Source organism: Haliaeetus albicilla, chromosome 1, assembly GCF_947461875.1.
Source record: "Haliaeetus albicilla chromosome 1, bHalAlb1.1, whole genome shotgun sequence".
Taxonomy (NCBI): Eukaryota; Metazoa; Chordata; class Aves; order Accipitriformes; family Accipitridae; genus Haliaeetus; species Haliaeetus albicilla.
The window spans coordinates 55,942,172-55,968,724 of NC_091483.1; the positions used below are offsets into that span (position 1 = coordinate 55,942,172).

The window sequence follows — 26,553 nt, forward strand, 5'->3', positions numbered from 1 at the left end:
ATTTCAAATATTTAAATAAAAACTGCCCCAGTAAAAACTGCAATACAACCAAAGTTACTCTTTTCTAATTCTGTGAAGCTGTCTTAAGAGAGCATCTCTTCCAGAAATTCTTCCACCTACTATTTCTGTTCCTGCTGCTGCTTTCTTGATGTGTTCTACCTATATACGATTTTAAACCACCACGGGGTAGAAGCCATGGTTTGCAGCCAATATGAAATGCACTCTTGCACTTTTCACCAGGGACTTGAGGCATGGCTAAGAGAGCTCTTTGCACCAGAATATACCTAAGGTTCCCTCTAGTCTGACCATGCTTCCAACACTGACGAGGACTCACTCTACAGTTGTAAACCTCAACTAACAAGCAACAAGGCACTGCGCATCCTGTGTTCTCAGTAACTGCCCACAGTAACATGGAGTTGAAAGCTGCTCTTCCCTCCTTTATTATCACACAATGGAAAAGATTACTTTGTAAGAAGGAAGAGAAAAATGTGGAATACAAGAGTGCATTTGAGACTGAGAAACAGCAAAAATATATTAGATTAGAAAGACATAACAACAGGAACTGACAAAGAGAAAATAGTCAAGGCAAAGGAAACATCAACAAGGATTCAGGAAAGTAACAGTAGTATGAAGAGCCTTATCCACAGAGACTGGACCTACAATTGATAAACTGAACCAGTAACTAGTAATACGTTAAGTGATGGGTCCATGAAGTACAAGTACTATGTAAAATAAAAGTCCCAAGATATTCCAGAAATTGTGGGGTAGGAAACACACACAAGGTTACAAGTAGCGCTACTTGGCTTCTCCAGTAAAGCTTCCTGCTACCCTGCATCTGTAAGTAGGTTGGTTGCTCTAAAGAACAATTTTCTTTCTTGTTATAAATTAATTTTTCCATGCAATCTGCTCCAACCAGCAGTATTAGTGCCCATCTCTTCTACTGCTAATATTTTCCCCTATTAGTACTATAGATGAATTGCAGTATTCTTGCAAGTATCACCGCCAGAGGCAGATTCTCAGGTCTATGGAAAAAAAAAAAAAAAGGAAAAAAAAAAAGGTAAAATTACCTAGGCACATCATTTGAATGATCAAACTTTCAAGTTTGTCCATTTCATAGGGAAGCTTCCTGACACTCTGCTTCAACTATGAATTTTTAAGGATACCCTTACGGTATCAATTTGTGGTACTTCTGGAAGATTTCTACTCAGTTCTGAAAAAGAAGTTAAAACCATGAACAGAATTGTTCATGCCTTACCTAACCGCTATCCAGTCCTAAATACTCAATAGTATTCAAATTCCCAAACTTGTATCATCATTCCTAAATCCCTGTGATCTGGGTACTTTTCATTGTTTAGAATGTCAGTCTTTGCCTGTGGCAAGCTATATATCATGTTAACTGTTCAGGAAAATTGTTAATAGACATTTGTCAAGGCAGCATACACAAAGCGCAAGAAATAGGGGAAGATCAAAGGTGACTCATACTGAAGGCACTTTCACCACTATGCTCACGATTTTTATAAAGATAAGAAATGGACTTTTCCTGTGACGTACCAGTAATGTTTTCAAATTTTATTAAGAATGATTTTAGTACAAACCAGAATAAAGACTGAACTGATCCAGAAAAGAATCCAAGGAGAGGAAAAAAGTCAGTCAAACTCAGCACAAAGTTTACGTATAACCATGTAAAGGAGCTGGCAGTTGGGAACACTCCTGGAACTGTGTGTTCATGTATTCTTAGCTCAAGTGCAGCCATTCCGCTAATTCCTGAAGATAACAGTTAAAAAAAAGATAGATCACATGAAGCACAAGACTGCAAAAAGATGGACATACAGGGAGAGAATAGATATTAATAGCAAGAAAGAAAGTTATGTCTCAGCATAACTTTTTAAATAAAAATAGGCTCTAACAAAGAAATTAAAATAAAGCAAGAAACCAGCTGGACATAGAATTCTAATCAGATCTTCAGTGTTTTGCTGCTGGTTTGACATCAAAAAGGCTGCGAATAAGAGCAGAGAATGTAGGCTTTCATCCTCACATGGCCAAACGGTCAGTCCTTCTCCAGTTTTGAATATAACCAATTAATTTGTATCAAGGAAGAATCATGAACTCTGGATTTTTTTAATCTGACTGTGACAACATCTTAAATTATCAAGGATGGGAGGAAAAGAAATCAATATTACCTCCCCAAAGTATTCAAGAACTTCAGCCTCCATTTCCTTAGATGAAATAAAATCTCATCTAGCAGAAAACTAAGTTCCATGTTAACACACTGACAAGCACCTAACAATTATGATAGTTTAATACAGACTTCTATTTTAAAATAAGACAAGAAAATCTCCAAGTTAAGGACATCGTTTCTTCCTGAAAACTTGGGGCCAAATTGTAACTGCAGGTAGTATAAAATTCCAAAATCATGACTCATGGTCTAATGCTTCTTTTCATTTTGTTTATACAGTCCAGAAAATGACTAGAATGAATTACTGTTCACAAACCATAATGAAAACTTTAGACAGAAGTAACTGCTGGATCTCACCCTCTTCTCTCATAACAATCTATCAGCTAATTCTGACTCTGTTTCACAATAAATATGTGCAACCCAGCGATATTAGTATGCAGGAACTCACCTGACATTGTCTGTTCCAGCCTGTGGATCAGCGACTTTTTAGCACACTCAACATCAGGACTTGGGTAATCCAATACCTGCCTGCACCAAACTAATGGACTGACACATTTTTGCACTGGAGTCAGTTTCTTCTTTGGGGATGTATATAACCTTAAAAGGAGAGAAAAAAAAAAGGTCTATGAAGACAGACAAAATGAGTGTAAGATCAGGCATGTAACAAAATACCACATACTATGCCATTTTTATACAGTATCTACAGTACAATCCCAAAATGCAAAGAAAGCACAAGTTTTACCTTTAAATTAACTGGTTTGGATACTGTATAATACTGATAACACATGGCTGCCCAAGGACTTCTGGCAAGAAGTGATGCCTATATTGCTACACTGGGATATACCAACTGATAAGCCAGAAAAAAAAGTCTTCACTTTTCAGACACGTTAGATATATGGACAATTTCACTATGTCACATAAATGTACAAATCAGGATTAATCTTTTCAGATTTAAGTAACATTCACCTGAAAAAAGGAAATAAAGCACTATGCAATATACAACTATTGTTTTGCTGAACACAAAGATGTAGCTAGTGATCAGCATCTTAATAGCCAAGGAACAGTGCTAAAGTGCACAGAACACATCTACTATTTCAGTAGCCTTGAACAATAAGCATTTTATTTTTACTTATAATTTGTATCCTAGCACCTGATCTTTTAGTTTTCCTTTGAACACTGAACAAAGGGACTATCTCTGTCCTAAGGGGTTTATTGTCAAGCATTAAGAACAAGGAACAAGAGATAATGCATATAGAAGAGTAAAGAGAAACAATGAGCTCATATTGTTCTGCAGGACATGCTGAGGCCTTTGCCCATCAGCATCTCCGTTCATTTATTTTAACATCAGCATTCCATGACTGAAGAAAGAAGTATTCCAGTTTAAAGGCTCTAGAAATTTAGCTGAAAACTTCTCCTTCCTCAACAGATTAAAGGAAAAGTCATAACCAATCACACAGTCAAAATAGGGATATTTAAGCCTTATCTTTGGACTAGAACCAAACTTAGAAACGTGATTCAGCAAAAGACAAGTGAACAACAAGATCCACAGCTCTAACTAGAGCTTATGCATATGCAGAAATGGTTAAATGAGTGTTTCTTCACCAGTAATGACAGACTTCGTACTCCAAGTGAATATGGTTGTATGCCACACACTGTAACTTAAGAACATTTGACAGCCTAATCAGCCATGCTTTCATACAAAACAGACAGCAAAAAAATCTTGTTTCCTTTATACCAATGACATCAGCAACACTGCTCTGTTATGAGTTTGTTAGCTGATCTTTCCTCTGTAATTCTAGAACTTGAACTCAGTTTGTTTTATAAACAGCTTTAAAAGATTTTTTTTTTTAATTACTACCCATAAGATCACTTCTTACAAAAGCTTACCAAGAAGCATACTTATAAAACCACCATGAATATCTCACCCAAAACACTGATCACTTTGTTTAGAGCATGCTCTGAAACACTCTTCCCTCAAACACTGAAATTCAAAAGCTATGTTCACTAAGGCAGGAGAGGATTTTTATTAGCTGTCAGGTTTTCAAACGAAAATGAAGCTGTTTGTAACAATGCATATAGTTGCTGCCACATACTATGGTCCCTGTGGCTTACACTCCAGCCAGTATCATGCTGGTCATTAAAACTGATTTTGTAGAAATCCTTACAATCTTCACAGGCACTCTGCCCAAAAGAAAAGCTAAGCCCATCACATATTCATAGCCCTGAAGATCCTTGGAAAGCACAAGGATCACTCAATTTTTACAGTCCTATGCAAACAATTACACAAATTGCTATACTTTCTGTGATTATCTGCACATAGTTAAAAGTAACATTTAACATCTCCTAGCTAACACGTCAAATTTACTGTCTTTTTAGCATTTATTTGCCTGTACTCTTTTCTGTCCTAAGGTACGTTTACACAATACAAAGAAGTGTCAAAGGCAACAAAACCGACTTTTGTGCTGTACAGCCTAGACTCGCTCCTAGCTCTCTGGATAGCTGACATGCCTTGCTGTGTTTGAGAAGTTCCACGTGCATCTGAAGTGTTTACAGTAATACCCAGTATAACAGGCAAGAAATTAAAGTGCATGTCCTCTTGGAAAGACACACAAAAGGGATATCTTTAACAAACCTACAAGACTACTCTAATCAAAACGGCACCTGGTATTTTAAGCTCCAACACATTCTTTTCTGCAACTTCCAAGTGTTGCATTTGTTTCACGAGTAGTTTATTTACTGAAGTGATTTAGGGTCACACAGCTCCCACTTTTCCACCTCCCTTTTTAACCAAAGATATATTGCAGATTCTCCCACCTCTTTCCAGTCAGCTGTTTTTCCTTTAACAGCCTTTGTTTCACACCCTACATTTCAAGAAAAGACAGAATTTTAGAATATATATATTTCATGCAACTCCACTACCTCACGACAAACACATGTGTATTGAAGCAGTAACACAATGGCTCTCCCAGAACATTTTCTTGCATATCATGCAATTACAAAGTCTCTTTATTATAAAGTAGCACTCTTAATTTCCCACCTGACAAAGAACAGCCAATCTCAAGTTTTGAAACTGACAATTCTACTTGCTTTACCTAATTTTTAAACCAATTTAATTTGGTTTAAAAATATAAGACCAAGGGCAAAGCTAAGAATCAGAGTGATGCTTCTACTACTTCTTCCTCTCTTGCCAACTGCAGGAAGGAAAAAAGAACAGAAAAGAGACTATGAAATATGTACAAATAACTTCATACAGCTAGGTCATGATCTTTGTCCAACTACTGTTTGACCCAAAAGATACAGGTTCTTCATAGCTGAAGAGTTTTCCAGAAGAGATTCATTCCTGTTTGTACCTATTAAAGCATTCTACAGCAATGCAACAGCACTGATTGGCAGCACAGCAAATTCAAGATTGAAAATTACCAGTAAGACCTCATGCATCTTTAAACACTACTAAATCACTTTCTCATAACAGGAAGTTGAAAATGATTGAGGAAGCTGACAGCTTACAGTTACCACCCCACTATAAATGTTAACACACCAGAAACCTACACTCCAATTTCTCCACAAAAGAGTAAAGACACTGCAATTCAGTAACACAAGGCCAAGTACAAGAAAACAGTATATAAAAAGAAGGCCAGGAGCTTCAATCTATTTTCAAACAGCATTAAGAAGCCCAGACACTATGATTCTGCTGCACACAGTAATATTCCCCTCCTTCAGCTGTCACTAGTCAACTACGCCACAGCAGTGCCAGGGGCTCCACTGATTAGTTCCAGGAAGACACAGCAGAAAAAGGGCAGAGCTTTTGCAGAAAGACTACTGTCACTACAAGCTCATAGGATAATGTCAGCCAAATGGGGCAAGCTGTAGCATGTTGAACTGGGACACAGCTGAGTCAGAAAAGGCTTTGAAGAAAGAGGACACAACATTGAGGTAGGAATGGAATATCTGCATAGGGATTACCTCACCTGAGGAACACCTCCCAGAGCTTTAAAATACAAGCAGCTAGTTGCCACAGGCATAAAACCAGAAGCCAAGATTCTAATCAGGAAGAAAGGAAGTCTTTTTGTATCAAAATCCTTCTACTGCTCAGTAGAAGAGTGAGGGGAAAAAACATGCAGATGAATATGAAGTCACAGATCTGAATCAGAAGATAGCAAGTGGAAGGAACTTGAGTAAGAGGTCATTTTTTTTAGCTACATTAAGTGAAAACTAGCAGGTACAATAGAGGCAATGAAACAAGAGAGCACACAAAACATGTTGCAGGCAAAAGCAGGACTGAGAAAGCAACCTGAAGAGAAGATGTAAAGAAAAAATAGAAAACTAAGGAGAGACTGCTAAGAAATTCCCCTAAAATACAGGAAGGAAATTCCACAATGAAAAGCTACTAAAAATAAATAAATCAGGAGACAATAATACTGGACAGGCATAGAAATAGACAATTTAGAACACAACAGTGTCAATCTAAACTCTTTTAGATCAATCTAAAACTTTCAGGAGATCCTATTTGGAGCTATTTACATAAGTTTAAATTTATGACGGATTTTGAATAAACAGCTACAGGTAAAGATCTGAAGAGAATCTCTGGTTGTAAAGAACAAAAAACAAACCAAAACCTAAGTGACATCCCTGCCCATGTGGCTCACAGATTTCCTCTTTCCTCCTCCACCACCCCTGCAAAGTTCCTATCCTGCAGTTGTAACTGACTGAGACACACTGCTCAGCCTGTAATTACTAATTTGTTGGTGTACTTTACTGAATGCTTCTAGTTCCAAGAGATGCATGAGTTACAGCAAAACTCCAGGCCTCTCAAAATAAGGAGATGAATACTACACAAACGCTTTGATAATCTCATTAAACCTTCATATTAAAGCAGCACGCCTCAACTACATGATACAATTTTCAGGTGGAACTGGGAGGATTCAGAGAGGTTGCAAAGTGCAACTGGGAACACAACTACCTTCCTGTCACCAACAATTAAAGATAGTTAGCTGTGCTCTGACTAGTTGCTAGAAATTATAGCCATTATTCATTTCCTCACCTCAAAAGAACATGTTGCTGTCTGAAAGGGATGTTGTAGAATGGGAAAAGGGGCCTTCAAAAGCTTGGAAGGCTCCTGTAACACCAGCATGTAGCTTCCCCAGAACTGTCACACAAACTGTACACCTGTCTGCTGTTTGAGAAGCTTTTCAGAAGGAATTTGTTAGATCATATATGCTCTAACATGGTATTGATGGTATTGTTGATACTTAAACAGAATAGAGAAAAGCTGAGAAGTTGTGTGTCCTATTGTACGTGTTCCAAAATATAAGCTCTACCAACACCTACAAAAAGTAGAAATGTGAATCATGCCTAAACAAGACATGATTATAAGGTAAATTTCAGGAATACCATTAAGACAGTACAGGAAATTTGTATCAAAGCTTTCATAATATCAAAGTATCAAACATATTTAAAAGCCATAAATATCACACAAGACTTTCAAAATGGAAAAAAGTTCTTCCTACAGTCCTCAAACGTCCATTTCACAACAAACACATATCTCAAAGACTGAAGTCAAATGGAATATTATTTGATGTTACACCAGTAGTTTTGTTTGACAAACTGGTAACATCTCTTATCCTTAGCTCTCTCACATCCTTCTTTTCAAGTTATCTTCCTAGTTTGAGAAGCCATTATCTGAATTTGGTTAAAAAAACCAACTTTAAATCAGATTGACATTTAATGTCACAAAATTAAAAGCATCGATTTCTCTTTTACTTAGGTCACAGGGCAGGAATTGATCAGAACCTGCCCAGTTTCCAAAAGGCCTAAACCCCATTAATACAATGCCATTTTAGCAGCTGAAGAGGAACAGCTGCAATGTAATTTCAGCAACGGGAGTTCATTCAGGTGCAGCTCTGTCCTAAAACACTCACCCTACACTTTACTAGTTCACTACAGCAAACTTCAGAGTTCCAAAACATAAAGTTAGTGCTCAAAGGACGTGAAGCAGTATGAGCTGAAAGACAATCATTACAATCATGTTTTCACCCTCTGTATCTCAAAACAGCCACTAAGCCAACTAACTGGAATGGATGACTAGAACAGAAACATAGACCATTAAAAATAGGTGCCAATTTAACAGAAATAGCTGCTGAATGAGAATAGTAAAAGTACTTGCTTTTAACTAAACAGGATACCAAACCAATATGAAGTCTTCAAAAACACTAAAAATATTACTTTGAACTATTAACAACCCGCCAGTAATTTCACTTTAAACACACAGTTACTGCCTTTTGTTTGTAAATGAAGTCATTCAGCTGTTAGCTATTTCAGCCCTACCAAGGAGACTTTAGATTGCAGTGACATGAAAACATTGATAAGTGGTAGGCTAGCTTTTATAGCACAATCATTTAAAGATTAACTGTTCTCAAGTTTGCTGAGCAATTATATGTACAAAACCTATATACAGCAAGCTCTATACTCTTTTATGCACACACTGCATATAAATTTTGAAAAAAAAGCACTGTATGTTTTCCTCACATTTAAAAGAAAGCTCCTCAGAAAGTTTAGGTAAGTGACTGTGTAACAAGTTACCACAAAGCAAGTGACAGTGGATTCACATCACATTAACTAATTACAGTAATTGCCCACGTGTGCACACTTATCCTGCAATAAACTCAGGACAGCTCACTTTTTAAAAGCAGCACAGCAAGCCACCTTGCATACTGTTACCATGTGGTCTTGAACGTGCTATACTTCCACACCCAACCTTACCCAGCAAGTCAGGCAAGGAGCTGCATACCTCATCCTGCCTCTCTGAAGATTTCTCTACTCTGGTCCCCCTTCCTGCCCTTTTGTCTTTTTAATTAATTAATAAAAAAGACTTGTTCAGATTGAAATTCGAAAAAAAATTACATTTGATCCAATGTGGTTCAAGAACAGCTAAACAGGAACACCCATAGATTTCCAAAGTCACTGGTAGCCTAATCACTTAGCAGGCCTAAAGCAAAGTCTCCACAGGCCTAGGTACAGCTCAGTACTGTGTGCGTATGCATATTTGCCTATTTGCAACCTTCAGTACCCTATTAGGAAGAAAGTTTCAGCATATTAAACAGTATTCAGAAGCATATGGCCAAGAAATTCAATCTAAATTCACTGAAATATTTTTAGTTATTTACCATGTGATTTGAAGATTGTCTGATGTGCTGAACTGTTTAAAACCTATCTGGATTTAACTAACCACAGAAAAGAAAAATAAACAAGCAAAAATATAAACAGTCCCAAAGTTCACTAATACTGTTTTAATAGCTAATGCTGCTACTAAAGCAGCAGTATCAAAGTTCTTTTTGCTTATTAGTAATTTAGGCTAGTTCTACCTCCTCCTCTCATTTTTCACTTTACACTTCTGTCCTGCATAGACTTATCTAAAAGCATTTAAAGAATTAAAACCTAAAGGTGAGACAATCAACTTCAAAATGTAGGTTTAAAAAAATCATGTCAGATTCCAGTATCAATTTCAGTCAGAGTATCAACTGTTCCATCTTAAATTCATAGCCAAACTTCACAGGCAGTAATCTCATGTGAGCATTAAATGTAAAACAAAGTAATTTTAGCAGTGAAGAAAACTATTTCTTCTGCCATTACAAGGCTGCAGGCAATTTCATAATGGGGTATATGAATACATGGGCTGAAAAAATGCCTGTAGTACACAAAACAGAGAAGAACAGAGATAACCAGCACCCTTCTTCATCTATTATCTCCCAGAGCAAGGTCCTTCTGAAATCAGAAGTAAAGACAAATCTAGGCTTCTCTATGTAGGCAATCAAAACAAGCAAGGTGAATCAATTTTTTATGCACAAACCATGATTTAAATTTAGTTTCTTTCCACATGAGGTTTCCTCAGCTGCTAAGTGGTCTTTGATTTCTACAGTGGTATAATCCTATAGTTTAAACAGGATTTGGGGTTAAGCGGTAGTGATCCAAATCCGTTTGAACCTGAAAGAGTTCACATGAGGTTTAAATTTCATTGGGTACATTCACCCTTTCAGTTGATTCAGTTACTTTTTGAGTGACCTTGCCTAACCGAGGCCTTAAGAGTGGGATCTTTATGAAACAGTTTAAGAGAAATCCACTTAACTCACAACACCCCTCCTATTTTCACAGGCTTGTTTCTTTTTGATTGTTCCACAAGCCCTCTGAAAATTTCCCAACTTCATTTACAGCAATGACCTCCATTTCTCAAACACACAAAGTCATCCTGCCTTCATAAGAAAAAAAATGGTTTGAGAGTATTTAGCGCCTCAACAGTTGAATTAAATGGTGTTCAGAAATTCCAGGAGTTTGATTTTCATTTTTATAAAGCACTCTGGAAAAAAAGAATCATCAACCTAGCCAGACTACATTTATCATTAACTGCATATTAAATTATAGTATGAAAAGACAGTTTTTAAAATTACATAGCCGTATTTCTCGATATGTACAATAAGTAAATTTTAACAACTGCTCTTTTCTATGTGCATGCTTTTGTGTCTGAGTCATTGTCCCAACGTGTGAGACTGAAAATTAGTATTACAGTTGTTAAAATACTAGTAAAGGAATGAAGACATGTAAGAGACTGATCTTAAGTTTTGTTGCCTTTTGAGGACTAGAACTTGCATCGAAACATGACTGAATCCACAATAACAGGCAGCGTAAGCAATGTGCCAAATACCTGACACCAGCAAGAGCAGTGCTCCGTGTACTATGCCACCTGCCCATGAGTGTCCAGAACTGCATAAACAAAAACCACACAGCATTTATGCGGCCACTGTCACCAGTGAAAGTTAATGTCACAGCAGAGCATATGAAGAGATGCATTATGTTGCCCATGATTTAGGATTAATATATAAAAATGATAACATCTATTGTCACTAGAATTCACGACATTCACAAATTTCACCATCCCACTCCAAACTTACTGTGCAAATTTAGTATGTTCTATTTCCCTCACATGCTATAAGCCAGCAGATTACAAGGCATAAGCTGAGAAATAAGAGTAGCTGCCTTGCACAGACTCATCATCTGGAAGATGATGCCTTGTGTTAATTTAGTAAGCTCGTGTTGGATGAGAATAAACTTCTGCGCTCATACTTCTCCAGTGGATCAGGCTGGATGTCAGGCAAATGACTTCTCCAGGGAAGCGCACACACTGTCTCCTCCCTGAGCAACTAAAACATTGCTCATGCATGGCATCATTCCAGCGTTTTTAAAGGTGTTTCTAACTCTGAAAGACATTTTTGTTTGTTTGTTTTTTAAATTTGTCTGCATGTTCACTCCCAAAGGCCTTTGTAGATGAACCTACAACCAGTTCTGACCCAAGTCGGACTGCTTTTGTTCACTTTTCCTCCCTGTACATGCTGCCCTTGCGTTTCTCTGTTGACACTGTGCTCCTCCCCACTATTTCTCCTGCAGCTCTAACACTGCTCCCCAACTAGTGTCATAGAAACTTCAAAACGACAGCTGGGGGACAGCATGACATTAAGAGAGCAAACCTTCTCGATTCTCAGTAAAAGCTCATCCGAGTGTAATAAAGACAACGTGAACAGCCACCTGCAGGTGCTTCTGCTGGAGCAGCAGGGTAAGCAGCCCATTTACAAAGAGAAGAACCACCTAAGGTAAACAGTGGTCCTACATCATTAGCAGTAAATGAAAACACGTAAGGACAACACATTTATGAGGTGGAGTATATTACATTTGCTGCCTTCACAGCTGAAAGAAATCAAGGCTTAAAACATGCTTGATGCACACCTGTAGTATTACAGTACCTGTGGGCTAATTCCACAGTACCTGTGGGCTAATTCCGCACTACCCCAGCAATCTTCCACAAGTTTCCCGACGCCTCCACACTTTCTGGACTTGTGAAAACACTGACAACGGATTTTGCGGCGGAACTGGCGCCCACTCCGGTCTCCAAGTGACCCGATGCAACACCCTCACCGCGGCCGAACAAAAGCACAGAGCTGCAGGCCTCCAGGGAGGCGCGATGTGATGTGCAGAAACCCTAACACCCTTCCCCCGCAGGCGGCAGTGCATCTCGGAGAGCTAATCCCCTCATCCAGCCCCAGAGGGCGAGGCTGCCTCCCCACACAAAGCCCCGAGACCACCTCCGACACCACCAGGCACACGTCCGGGAACGGCCCCTTCCTCCCGGGGACGGCGGGGTAAGGGCAGGACCCGCATCCCATCCCCACCCCGGCCGCCTTCCTCACCAGCCGGTCTCGTCCTCCTCGCAGCCGGCCAACCGCTCCAGCTCCTCCGGCCTGAGCGGCGCAGCGTCGTCCAGGAGGCCGTTGCCCTCCTCGCCGGCCGCGCCGCCGCCGGGCTCCTCGGGGGGCGGCCGCCGGGCGGCGGCGGCCCTGGGGCTGAGGCAGCGGCCGTCGGGCGGGGAGGCGGCGGGGGGCGACGGGGAGGGCCCGCCGCCCAGGAGGCGCTTGGGGCTGGCGGGGGCGGCGGGCAGGGCGCCGTGGCGGCTGCGGAGCTGCTCGTTCTGCTTCTCCAGCTTCTTCACCAGCTCCTGCAGCTTCCGCACCTCCGCGTCCGCGTTCACGCCCGAGCCGACGTCCTCCATGGCGCCCGCCGGCAGAGGGGCGGCTGCGCGGGGAAGGGCGGCCGCGCCGCCCCGTCTACATGGCCGGGCGGCCCGCGGCGGGCGGGGGCGGGCTGTGGCGCGGCGGGGCGGGGCGGGCCGGGCCGCGGGCGCTGCTGCCGCTGCCGCTGCCGCCTCCTCAGCGGTGCCGGCGGGTGGCGAGGGGGGCGGAGGACGCGAATCCGGCCGCCGCCGCCATCTTACCACCTCCCCCGGCCCGTCCCACCGCTCTGATGTCACGTGCGTCGCCCACAAGCGTCACCGCTCGCAGTCGTTCCTCGCTCTGTTGGGGGGTTGGAGTGACGTTGCCAGGGGTGGGGCTCCCCGCGGCCGCTGGGCGCTGCCGGTCGCCTCTCGGCGGCCCGGTCAGGGCCGGGCCCTGCCTCACCGCCGCCTGGCGCCGAGCGAGGGGCTGCTCCGGCAGCCGCGATCCTGAGGGAACAACCTGGCCTGGGCTGGCGTCCCGTCCCGTCCCGTCCCGTCCCGTGCCTTGGGGGCCGCAGGTCCCACCCAGGAGCCCCGGGGTGCCTTCCCCAAATGCTCGAATCCTCCAAAGGGTACGAGGTGTGCCCCTGGTCCAAGGCCCTGGCGACCGTCTTGGGCCCTCTGTGTGTGAGAGGTACATGAACTGTGACCTGGATATCACTTGAGCCTTTCGTGTTGTATAAATATATATATATATTCATATAAAAAGTAACGTGGAAATGCCATCTACAAGACTCTTACACCTTTAGGTGTAAGGAATTAAGCAGTTTGGGTCTCCAAACTTCATCTGCTGGCATTGTGGGAATGCTCTGCCCACCCCCTTCCCCATGCCACTGTGAGACAGTGCCTGTGGTGCCACCCCTTCACCATTTTTTTCCTCTTCCCAGGATCCATCTACTCAACAGCTTCATTTTGGAGCCTGAAGTTGCCGGGGAGAAGGACACCAGCAAGTGGGCTGGAGGAGGACTGGAGTCCGCAGGGGATGACACCACAGACAAGTAGCATTTACCAGGCTCAGGGAGGGAAGAAGGGAAATGAGACTGGGGTGCTCAGACCCGTGGGGTGTGCTGAGGAGGTACCAAGCTTGGGGGCAGTGAATGCCACACGGTGGTGTTTGGGTTGTGTTAGGTACACTGCAAGGACTGCTGGGGTGTTGAGGCTGCCAGACATGACTCTACAGCATTCTTATGTATGGGGACAAGGATGGGGTCACTTCCTTGCTTTATGAAATACTCTCCCCTCATATGTTCAAAGACTACATTAGCTCTTTATGTATGGCATTGTTTGAGAGTTTATGCTGGGGTGGTTATCCACTGTTACTGTTAGGTCCTCGCCAGAATCCAGGCCTTTGATCCATAAATCTAATTTATATCATTTTTACCTCCAAACCAGCACCACCTTAAGTATTTAACTGTATGAAAATACTTCTGGACTGGCATCTTTTAATAAAGTGATTTAAATTACTCTCATGGTGATCTTTGTTATCCGCTAGCAAAACAAACTTTTTATCAGCAGCAAACTTTACCACAGATTTTGTATAACTGTCACAACTATAAAACTGTTACACAGTTTTGCCCCATGAGCTGAGACTTTTGGGACTCTGCTCATTGATACCAGGTTAATAACCATCGATGGCAACCCTTGGAGACTGGTCTGTAAACCAGTTTGTAAATCCAGCTCATTCTTTCTTAGGTCTGTATCATTTGGTATTAGGTCAAGTGCCTTGAGGGAATCCAGATATATTCTGTGAGCACAGTTACTTTATTAACAGAACTTACAGTCCTCCAAAAGGCAAGAAAAACAATAAAAAGATTTTTTACAATAATGATCTTGTGTGACACTGACACTTTCAGTGACGCTGCTGACAATTCAGTGGTTGGTGGGTGTAATAGTGATCTTAACCTATGCAGGGAAGTTTATTCCAACTTAGAATATTTATAGCAGGACCACACAATATAGCTTCCTTATTCTTCAGCTGTCCTCAGTCCAAATGTCAGTGGCATGATAAACCATTTCAGTCACTTGCATTAATCATGCTTTTATAATAGCAATTGAAGGAGTTCAGTCCTTTCTGTCCTGCAGGTACTGGGATCAGGATGGGGCTGGTGGCTGGGGCTTGGAGGTGGATGGAGTGTGAAGTGGGGCTGTGACAAAGGGCTCTGCCAGGGGATGTAGGCAGACAGCGTGGAGAAGCACCAGGACCAGAAAGAGCCCCAGGCTCCTGGGAGCTGCTGAGTCAAACTGCAGCTGTTCGTGGTGATTATGTCATGTTTAGGGGCCTCCTCTGTGATGTAATGAGGCAGCTCTGAGAGCCCCCGAGTGGTCTGTGTGCTGCCTGCATGCTGCCTCTCCTCCCTTCCTCTTCCTCCAGCCCCTTTTATGGTCTGTCTGTCCCCCAGATTCCCTACCCCAACATTCTGTCCCCTGCTCACACCATTACTTTGCTGCCAGCAGCTCTAACAATTATTTCTCCCTACAAGATACACTCCCCGTAGCTGTGTGGATGGGGGGGAGGGAGGGTGTGAGAAAAAAGTTTGAGAACTGCTGAATCATCTGCTATTTTTATAAAGAGTAAATGCAATTGAGATGAACAAAGGGAGTCACTTGTTAATAGTCACCATTGTCTGTGCTTAAATAGCAAGGACCATGATCGTGCTTTCTCATTCACTCTTACGCTGGGAGTGCCCTTCTCACGTTTCGGGAACTGAGAGGCAGCAAGGCTTGGACCAGAAGCCTCACATTAAATATCAAGTCAATAATGGGCTTCCATGGGCTTCTCGGTCATCGGATTCCAAGCTTGCACTGGCCAGATGTGAGAGACCACACCCAAGAAGAGGCCCCTGGGTGATTATACACAAATAGCATTAACTGATAGAAATGCCACAAAAATGAAATCTTTCCACTGTGTCACAAAAGCAAGAAAAATTCCTCTGCATGTGAAATTAGACCTGTTGCAGATTTTTTCTGAGCAGCTGCAGTTTGCGCCTCTGCTATCTTTTCCGTACACATGGAGAGGGAAGGGAAAAGCAGCATTTCCACAACAGTATTTTCCAGATCTCAGTACCTGCATGGGTACTTCTTTTCTCTGACTTGGGGCAGGTTCTTAACTCGCGTGGTGAGAGGAAATGAGGACCACCCCCTCCAGAGGAAAAGAGGCCTGAGCAAGGCTCCCATATCACTCAAATAACTCAGCACACAGCCCTCTGACAGGTGGTGCCTGAGTAAAAGGCCACTAGGAGCCTTGTTCTGATGGCCTTTGAGCTCTCTAGCAAGAACAACCTTGTGGTTAGTTTCTCATGTCTGTAATTTGCTGCACTGTTGTTTTTACATCTGACAAAACTTTTAGAATCTGACTTTGAAACCTTTATCTCATTTGTCACCTGGGCGGACAAAAGATCCCTTGGAGGGAAGAATACATGAAGATGGGCAGTTGCATGGTGGGAAGTTAACATTTGTAGCAAATATTTAACTTCACGCCTGGAAAACTAGGCTGGGTTTTAAGCAGCTTTGTTTAGTCTCCTGCAGAAGGTTGTTGCCTGCCAGACTTCTCAAAGGAGGTGTTCAGCAGGCCCACACACGTTCGTGTTAGGCAGTGTTTACCTAAACCTTTGACAAAATAGAAAGTATCATTTGTGATTACAATGTATAGTATTTGCAAACATTGCATACACAGTGGAGTAAGTATGCCCCTTTCATGACACATCTCTTTCAGAGTTAATTTCAAAACTGTTCAGCTGGTTCTACTGAAAGAACCAACATTGTAACTTCAATTATTTATAAAATACATCTCTGAGTATATCTGGCCTCATTAGTGGTGAGACAACATATTTAGCTCTTTACATTAGACTTAGGTTATTTGGAAACTCAAAAATAGTCAGTGTCTCTGCACGCATCTTCAGTAACTGTCCTCTAGAAACAGCAGTGAGCTTTGTAAAGGCATCTGTCCCTAAATACACTTAAAAGTCTTTATAAATAATTTTAAAAAGGTATTTACTACTGACCCTATCATGGATGAGAGAGAGACCACATTCATAACACTGGTCTTCTTAGCAGGTTACAAGCCTGCCTGAAGGGCAGACAGGATTCCAACTAAGTTCTGGCATTGAAAGTACTTCTATCATTGGTATCATCAAGTATAAAATATAGTTCTTTGGCATGAATTTATATGCCTCTTCTTTTTCTGCACAGAAAAAAAGATGTTAACATTTTGACCACCACCATCTTTAAACATGTATTTTATGCTCCAAATCTGGAGCAAGAGCAATTTTAAGATACTGCAGAGATTCCTAATGAGGCTGGTATTCATGGCATACCATGTGGCTAGAAAATGTATGAACAAATATGTACTTCAATCTTTATAATTTGTATACTTAATTTTCTGATTATTCTTTTCAAAGATTATCATCACAGTTGAGCATTGTAATAAATCTTTCGTATCACAGAATCACAGACTGGCTGAGGTTGGAAGGGACCTCTGGAGGTCATCTGGTCCAAGCCCCCTGCTCAAGCAGGGCCACCTAGAGCCATTTCCCAGGACTGTCTCCAGATGGCTTTTGAATATCTCTAAGGATGGAGACTCCACAACCTCGCTGGGCAACCTGTGCCAGTGCTCGGTCACCCTCGCAGTAAAAAGTAAATAATTTTTTCCTCATGTTCAGACAGAACTTCCTGTGTTTCAGTTTGTGCCCACTGCCTCTGGTCCTGTCACTGGGTACCACTGAAAAGAGCCTGGCTCTGTCCTCTTTGCACCCTCACTTCAGGCTTTTATACACATTAATAAGACACCCCCCCGCCCCCTGAGCCTTCTGTCTGCTAGGCTGAACAGTCCCAGCTCTCTCAGCCTCTCCTCATAGGAGAGATGCTCCAGTCCCTGTATCACCTTTGTGGCCCTTTTGTGGACTGTCTCCAGTAGCTCCATGGATGTCTTGTTCTGAGGAGCCCAAACCTAGACACAGTACTCCAGGAGTGACCTCACCAGTGCTGAGCAGAGGGGCAGGATCACCTCCCTTGACCTGCTGGCAGTACTTTGTCTAACGCAGACCAGCGTACCATTAGCCGCCTTTGTGGCAAGGGCATGTTGCTGACTCATGTTCGACTTGGTGTCCACCAGGAACCCCGGTCCCTTTTCGGCCAAGCTGCTTTCCGGCTGGGTGGCCCCCAGCATATACTGGTGCTTGGGGTTGTTCCTCCCCAGGTGCAGGACTTTGCACTTCTCCTGGTTGAAGTTCATGAGGCTCCTGTCAGCCCTTTTCTCCAGCCTGTCAAGGTCCCTCTGGATGGCAGCATGACCCTCTGGCCTATCAGCCACTCCTCCCAGTTTTGTGTTACCAGCAATCTTGGTGAGGGTGCCCTCTGCTCCATTATCCCGGTCATTAATGAAGAAGTTGAACAGGATTGGACCCAGTATTGACCCCTGGGGTACAGCAGTAGTCACTGGCCTCCAACTCAAGTTTGTGCCTCTGACCACCACCTTCTCTTCAACTAGTTTTCAATCCACCTTGGAATATGAATTTCTATGTTTTTACTGACTGTGGAGTTATTTTAGAATGCCCCCCGCCCTTTTTTTTTTTTTTTGGAATGCTTTTTTCCCCCAGAGAATAAATAGGTGGGGGCTAAAAATCTTGGTGAGGGTGCCCTCTGCTCCATTATCCAGGTCATTAATGAAGAAGTTGAACAGGACTGGACCCAGTATTGACCCTTGGGGTACAGCAGTAGTCACTGGCCTCCAACTAGACTTTGCACTATTGACCACCACCTTCTGGGCCCGGCTCACTGCAGACACCCCACTTACTATTTGAATATTCACACTAAGTTCATCATCATGGTATCTGAGTACCTTCCACAGGTTTAAGATCTTTTGCTCCTTGCATTTTTTTACATATCTGCATATATAGTTCATTAACAAATGCAAATTCTGTTTTGTCGTGGCGTTAGCTACCAGTATTTCATGTTTATCAATCACTTGGAAATAACTTAATTGCTCATTAAAGAACTGCTGAGCTCAACATACTTAAAATGCTGTGGTGAGACCAAAGTGACTCAGAACACTGGGAAAGGATTTTCTGTTGTCATGAAGATTCATGATTTATGTTTATCTGCAGACTGCAGTGAGCTCATTCACTTGGGTAACATTGAGTGAAACCTTATATGTCTCCACCCATATAAAGCAATCTTCTGTTCTAATATTAAAAAAAAGTTTCTAAAGTTACTGAGAACTCTCCTGACACGCCTTTATTAACAAGCCAATGCTGGAAGGAAAAAGATTTCATTGCATTCAAGAAGTTCTTAAAACAGTTCTCCCTGTGCACTTTTTTAACAGGAAAAAGCACCAAATCTTCTTGAGAATGCAAAATTATTGAAAAGTGAGCAACTTTCAAATATATTCAAAATTTGAAAGGCTGTATTTACATGCATACTGGAAAAGCTAATAAATTTCAAATATTTTTTTGGTTAGATTTTCATGAAAATTTTAACTGAAGGGGGGACAGAGGGTGCACAGGTAGCGTAGACCAATCTTTGCAATTATATTAGGTTTATACGCAATTGTTTCATTAATGACTTGTGCTTAACAAGGCTGTGCTTCTGTCTGAAGACAATATGCTAATATGGATAAAAATAATTAAGATTTACAATCAAGAGAGGAAGATGTGTGACCAGTTTTAAAGGTGGATGTAGTATCAGAAATACTGTGTGCAAAACAAAAGAATTGCCAAAGAAGCCTGAGCTATTACCTCTGTACTTGAGCTTGGAGAGAAAATGAGAATATGCTATTTAAGAAATAGCATATGGCTGTATTACTAAAAACTACGGAGTAATGCAACTTCAACTTTCGCCCTTTCCTTTCCTTTCCTTTCCTTTCCTTTCCTTTCCTTTCCTTTCCTTTCCTTTCCTTTCCTTTCCTTTCCTTTCCTTTCCTTCCCTTCCCTTCCCTTCCCTTCCCTTTCCTTTCCTTTCCTTTCCTTTCCTTTCCTTTCCTTTCCTTTCCTTTCCTTTCCTTTCCTTTCCTTTCCTTTCCTTTCCTTTTTCCTTTCTCCTTTCCTTTCCTTTCCTTTCCTTTCCTTTCCTTTCCTTTCCTTTCCTTTCCTTTCCTTTCCTTTCCTTTCCTTTCCTTTCCTTTCCTTTCCTTTCCTTTCCTCTCCTCTCCTCTCCTCTCCTCTCCTCTCCTTCCCTTTCCTTCCCTTTCCTTTCCGCATTTGGCTATTTTGCACAGGACAGAAGAAGGTATCCGTCGCCCTCTAGTGACACCACGTAGTGCCTGAGTGGGAACCGGGCACTTCAGCGGAGCCTTCCCCGGGAGAAGGTTGTGCACCAGGGCTCTTGCCAGCCTCTTCCAGAGGATTTGAGGTCAACAGACCTCGGCCACGGCTCTGGCGGCTTCGGGCTCGCTGCGGTGGAGGTGTCCCAGAGATGGTACAAATGTGCGCGGAGAGTTTCTGGTGGGACGGCTCTGGCCGTACCTGTGCTGTGGGGAGGTAGCATGGCTAGGTGTGTGCTCTGGCCTCTGCACTGACAATTCTCTGCCCAGATTTTGGGAGCTCTTGGAGAGGAACCCCTCATTATTCCACGGAGGAAGAAATTCCTTGTATTCAGAGGATGCCATAAAGTAAATCTTAGGGTGTAACTGGTCCCAACACTTACTGATCTTCGCTTCAACTTCAGTATTATTTGTCACAGTGTCATGATTTTTTTTCTTCTGGATTGTTGCATGGTATTTTTTTTTTTAATATATCAAATGAGGGCTGATTTTACCCAACAGTGGTAAAAAAACAAATAATGCATAGGATCGAGCAAAACATTCCTGCTTACATTGCCGCTTTTTCTAGTGCCATTCACTCTGTGGTCTCCTGCTGCTCCACTAAACTAGCTAGCTCCAGGGAGGAGCTGAGTTAACCACTGTGGCCTCTGTCAGCAAGGATGAGGAAAAGGAAAGGCCCTGGAGGGAAATCAAAAGAAAATTCAAATTAATTTGTTTCCCAGAGCATGTTTCTCAGTGCCTAATTATGTGCACACCTTCTTGCTGAAGTCCACAAAAGAGCCATCATTAGGTTTCCCACTGCAAGAATATGATAGTGTTTGTAAATGAGAGGCAAATTGGGAAAATATTGTTTAGAAGCCACAATGGATTATAAAAGCAGGCTGTGCAGGGACAGTGGGCAGGAGACCCCCTGGAAGGGGTTGCAGTGTTGCAGGCAAATGGCCCTCTCGTGGTGACTCTCAGCAAAATCACAGGAAAACACTGACCTTGAAATGGCAGGTCACTCACTACAAGTCAGTAGGCTTGATACAGGGATTCACACCCCCACCCCCATTTCTAGGTGGATCTTCATGAATAATTTTGTGTAAAAAAATTCAGGATAAATTTATTCTATTACTTTCCTATGGAATTATTTGCTTCCCTTCCCATATTATCACAACATTCACCAAGCAGACTGAATAACGGATTTTTTTCTTTTCAGTAATGACTTATTGACTGCAACAGCAAGATCATCTTCCAAAGTGTACAGTACAAATAATCTTATTTATTGTCCTGTGTTTCTACTTTAGATTACAGTCATTTTTAAAGACTATTAAACATTAAAAAAAAAGAAAATGATAAAATGGTTTGTTTCAGTAGCCATTCTCCTGCTTTGTATTTCCTCTGTTTCTTTAATTATCCCCTTTAGGTTTTAAGATCTTTGGTTGGGGCAATCATTGGACTTCTGTTTTCCAAGTGCTTTGTTTGTTCCTAGTACACCTAATAGTACTACTCAATGGGAAGCCAAGCTCTGCTGAATCTAAGTAGCTGAAATACTAATTTAAAAATATTGGTGCTACTCAGCTCATTTGAAGTATGAGCACATATTGAGCCAGAATATCTCAGTCAGATAACTGTGGCAGGCAACTGGAGTTCCTTTAATGCAGTGCTCCAGAAATTATCTTAAAAATGTATCCCAAAGGGAAAAATTATAGGAGATAACCCTATTCACAATTAACTGAGAAACCCTTAATATTATGTGTAAAGAGAGAGCCTACAGGGAACAGAAAAAGAAAAAATGTCTTGCTAGACAGAAGGCACATAGAAGGGTGAAAATGTCAAAAGTCAAGCTTAGGTGGAGGTGGCGAAAGAAATTCAAGCAAATTGTAAAAGGTACCTTGGCCATGTAAACAATAAACGAGAAGTGGATACCTTATAAAACATAGATGTAGCTGCAACTAAAGATAAGCTAGGTCCTGCCCTGAACTACCTGAGTATTTGGCTCAGTGTCAGTAACAGTAATGCTGCAGTATGCAGAGGCGAAACCAAGGATGTTAATGACAATAGGTATGGAAACAAAAATTGTCATGTGCAAAGTGAAACCGAAGGGCAAAGAGCTCCACTCTCAAGGAGGCCCAGTAGCTGAGGTAATTAAGCCAGTGGCAGGAGTTTTAATGCATTTACTAAACCAGATGGCAATACCATATGATTAAAAAAATAAAAAATGAAGCAGTGATCTTTAAGAAGAAAAGTGATCCACAAAAGTCTATTAGGATGATCTCAATTGCCTACAAGGACTCAGAGAAAGAAAGAGACATATGAAAGTACATAAAAATGGGAGAAATAGTTACCAAAGATAGATTGTGCCAAATTAACTTGGTATTTTTCTTTGCTAAAATATGCAATGTTTTTAGAGAATGGAACTGCAATAAAGCAAATCCATATAGATTTCAGTAAAGTGACTGACATGGTGTTATTTGGAAGTCAGTGTGACTATGTAGGAAAATCAGAGGGAATAAACCAGCTGAAGAGCAACAGCAATGGCTGTACTTACCAGTTAACGCTGAGGCTATAGGGAGGTGATTTGTGTAACTGTGGATTAGGGATTGACCGCATTTATCATTTCTGTTAATGATCTGTCCAAATAATAGAAACGATTAATGAAATATACTGGTGACAGAAAGAAGGTATCTGGCGTGCACAGTAGGACCGAACTGCCATAAAGCAAGGGCTCAATTAACAGAAGTCTAACGCGACAAAGGCAAGGGACTTAGAGGCTAGGAAGAATTCCTTCAGTAAGTACAGGTCCATCAGCTGCTGAAAAAAGATGAAGAGAAAGGCCTGGCTGGTTTAGTCAATTGTCCATCACAGGATGTCTTAAGACCACTCCTGTGACATCATTGTGAAAAATGAAAACACATCTAAAGATCTATAGGTGTGTATTTCAAGTAAGTTAAAGGGAAATATTTATGCAACCATGTAAGCTGAGACCTTATGCAGAATACTCTGAACAACTTTGTCACAGTGAAGAAAGATTAATACATACTGGGAGAAGTTCAGGAAAGATGACCTTAAAATAGCCAAGGAAATACTGATACCTTCAGTATAGGCCAGAAAGTGTCTTGTTTAGCTCAACCAGATGTAGTTTCAGACGGTAACAAGGGTAGACACTGGGGAGGAAGAACTATGCAAGTCAAAAGATACTACCCTGAGAACAAATGAGCATAAACTAGCTGCCACTGAATCTAAACTGATAATAGACTCGTCACCACCAAGACAATTTAGAATTGTTCATTATTGAGGGTAGTGGAGGCAAACAGCTGTCTTCCATCTAGAGTTTGCTACCTTTGTTCATGGCCTGTGCTTGTGGGGTTGCCGTGATAATAGAGGTGGGAAGGGTCTGAGTTCTGAGTCCCGTGTTTTCCAGCTTCCTCCACATTCCAGTTGCAGTTCTACACAGTCTGAACATTCCCAATACAAGCAATACATTAATAAGCAATATGATGGTGCACATGCTTAACTTTAAAAACAAGATTGGTCCCATCAGGTTTTCAGGTTTCAGGGGAAAACCTGAACCATGAGAAAAGAGTGATGTATAATGGAACCTCTCATTCAAATTCAAGCAAGGCAACGCATACAAGCTTAACCAAAGGAAAGATACTGCTGCATTTTATAAACCAAATTTAACTCACTATAGTGTAAATACGTCAGTGCATAAAGATGAAAAATACATATACTATAACTAAAATTTACTCCGTATTAAATCAGTGGGAATTAAAATCTTGCAGCCCCCTCAGGTCCTTTTGTAATTCAGGTAAGTTGCAAACTTACAGATTCGGTGTCGGTTTTTGTTAGTGCATGTGATAATTCTGAGTGTGCCAGTACATATAACATGTTGCAAGTGTCCACTGGCATATATCTTTTTACATATATTTTTTTAATATACACATCTTTTTATTTATATATATATATATATGTATTTGACTTCAGTCAAAATGCTAAACTGAGGTTAGCACGGTAAGTAATGCATGGTAGCATTAACATGGTAAGTAACATAGCAATAAAAGTATTCTACCTTGTTGCCAGGTAGAATATCAAATGTATTATCATTTTAAACAATGATATTTCTCTACCAAAATTAAAATAAAGAAATTATATCTGAACATGTAGTTACCATCATGGGAAATCCCTTTACTGAGGGCTTGACAATAACAAGCTCAACACAACATGTGCATTTTATTAGAAGTTATCTTCTGTATGAATCCTCTGTAAATATCCCTGGCCCCTTGTAGTATTGTACTTTGTACACACGCAATTTAACTGATTTTATCATTTGCAGCTTGAAAGAATCTTTGGAGCGTGCCAGTGAGCTGTGACCTTCTAAATGCCTTTGTTGCTTGGTGGAAAGGCTGAGTCACTCATTGTGAGGGATTTGTGGAGGGTGCAAAATCAAAAGAATAGATGGGACAGACTCAGCCCAGGTGTGGCTGCAGTCAGTGGTGCTCTACAGCTAAATATGAACCAAGATTAGGCTGCCTCCAGGAGAAGAAAGCTGCCTTGGGCTGAGGCACCTGCGGTTACACTGTCTTGCCCCCGTCACAACCGAGCCCCCACGTTAGGGCATGGTAGGATGCTGGTGTCTGGTGCAGTAAGACACATCTTGCACTTCCTTTGTTAACAGGTCTGAGCCTGTTCCAGCGCTGCACAATTCTTAAAGTACAGAAAGCCCTACATAAAAGCTAAGCTATATTCAGACCTCAAAAGATGTGCCAAAATGACAAAAGTCAACCCTTGGTGGAAAGTTCAGAGTAGAGAGAAAATTCAAAGGCCTCTTATTTTTGACCACGAATGTAGCAGTTTGTCTCGATTTCCCAGCTCAAACAATGCGGCAGGCTGGCGAGAGTGAGATATTTTCTATGGGCTCAGTTCCTACTATTGTTTACAAGCCAAATGTGAGGCTAGATAGTAATGGGTCAGCCCACTTGCAGTCATGGCACAGGCATCTCTTACTAGTGACATGCCTGTGTATTAGAACAAAGAAACACGTGAAAGCGAGGGACTTACAGTCTTCTTCCTTTCTCATAAGCATTTTGGCAAGAAAAGTTTGAGAAAAACATTAGGGTTTCTCCAGAGAATTTTATTATTATTTTTAAAAAATGCTTTTAGCGCTCATCACAATTGACTTTTCCTAGGAGTTAAGCATCTAAGCAGTGATAGCTAAATAGTTCTCTGAAGATACTGGATTTATGATAGAATCTAATGAAGCATAGGGGGATACTAATTTGGCAAGAGTAGGGTTATTGTCTGTTGTTCATATTGTCATATTTCTGCAGTTCAAACTGGTGAATCAAATTGCATTGTTTTAACTTGTCTTTCAATAGTTGTATTACAAATTGTGTGTATGTGCATGTGTGTGTGTGTGTGTGTGTATCTCTGTGTCTGTACATGCACATACGTGTACACATACATCTAATAACCACCATATTTGCAGACCATGTTGGATCCCAAAAACTGTTAGAAAGCTGGATTTCAAACAGAACAAGATCAGGCTTAATCTCGAATGAAAGGAGATTGCAAGAAAGTAGGAATGAAGCATGAAGTGGAAATGCTCTCTTTATATCACTTGAGGCTCCCTAACTGTCCCTATACCTCAATTTTAAGAGCTTTTAGGAACAATGAAGATGTTGAACTGTTTTCAGCAAGACCATAGCTGTGGACATGACATTGCAAAGGGTGCAACTTTCATCTCCACTTAGCTTTGCTCACAGCAATGGAATTCATGCAGGTTGAATTGGACAAAAAAGTGTGTGTTATATTTTCTGTCCCTACTTTCTTTAACCAGTAAATATTACTTGAAAAGTGAACATCAGTTAAATAAAAACTTTTATTGAAGTTACTAAGTCTTTAATAACAAAACAACTACTATCTGCTGCAACTCTTTTGAAAATAGATAACATTAATGGATGTCAATGAAGACTGGAAAAATGGTTTTGAAGGTGAGTGCAGGATGTCAAGTTCACCGTAGAATAAATTCAGGTAGGTAATTATTACAGTGGATTTACTCTGAATTGTCATTACTGGGGTGACAGCCTGATAAGTGCATAAATTAAGGTCATGTGGCAAAATGCTTGAACTGAAGACTGCTGTCATACCACTGATTGCATTTGTTGAAGTGGGTGTACAAAGTCAACTAGATGCATGATATATTTTATTCTCCGGTTTGCAATCATGTCAGGGAATCCCTAATACACTAAAGCTCCATAAGCAAAGCCATAGCCTGACCAACGTGTAAATTCGGAACAATTTCACTAGGAATGTATCTACAATAATGTCACCACAATCAGAATCTGAACTTCTCTTGGGGATTAGAGTTTTGGTGTGATAGCCTTCTAATCAAAGTGGTTCAGCTATTTCTTCTAATGAAATCAGTGTAATATGGTTATGTAACACAATGATAAAAGCCTCTCATAAACGGAGAAATATTCTTGTCTCCCAAGGGAGAAAAGTTACGTTTACATTTTTGTTTTGTGTTCTAAGCCTACGCAGAGT

General features: G+C 41.4%; 1 protein-coding gene across 2 annotated transcripts in view; it reads right to left on the minus strand.

Annotated features, from left to right (window-relative positions):
- The window catches only part of SLAIN2 (SLAIN motif family member 2), a 36,186-nt gene extending 23,174 nt beyond the window's left edge, over window positions 1–13,012 (minus strand). For both annotated transcript variants that reach the window (XM_069790649.1, XM_069790639.1), the window contains exons 1-2: window positions 12,409–13,012; window positions 2,625–2,773 (exon numbers count right to left, since the gene is read on the minus strand). In XM_069790649.1, the coding sequence (XP_069646750.1) occupies window positions 2,625–2,773; window positions 12,409–12,767 (508 nt within the window). In that variant the 5' untranslated portion in view covers window positions 12,768–13,012. The remainder of the gene's footprint in view (window positions 1–2,624; window positions 2,774–12,408) is intronic.
- Window positions 13,013–26,553: the final 13,541 nt, after the last annotated feature.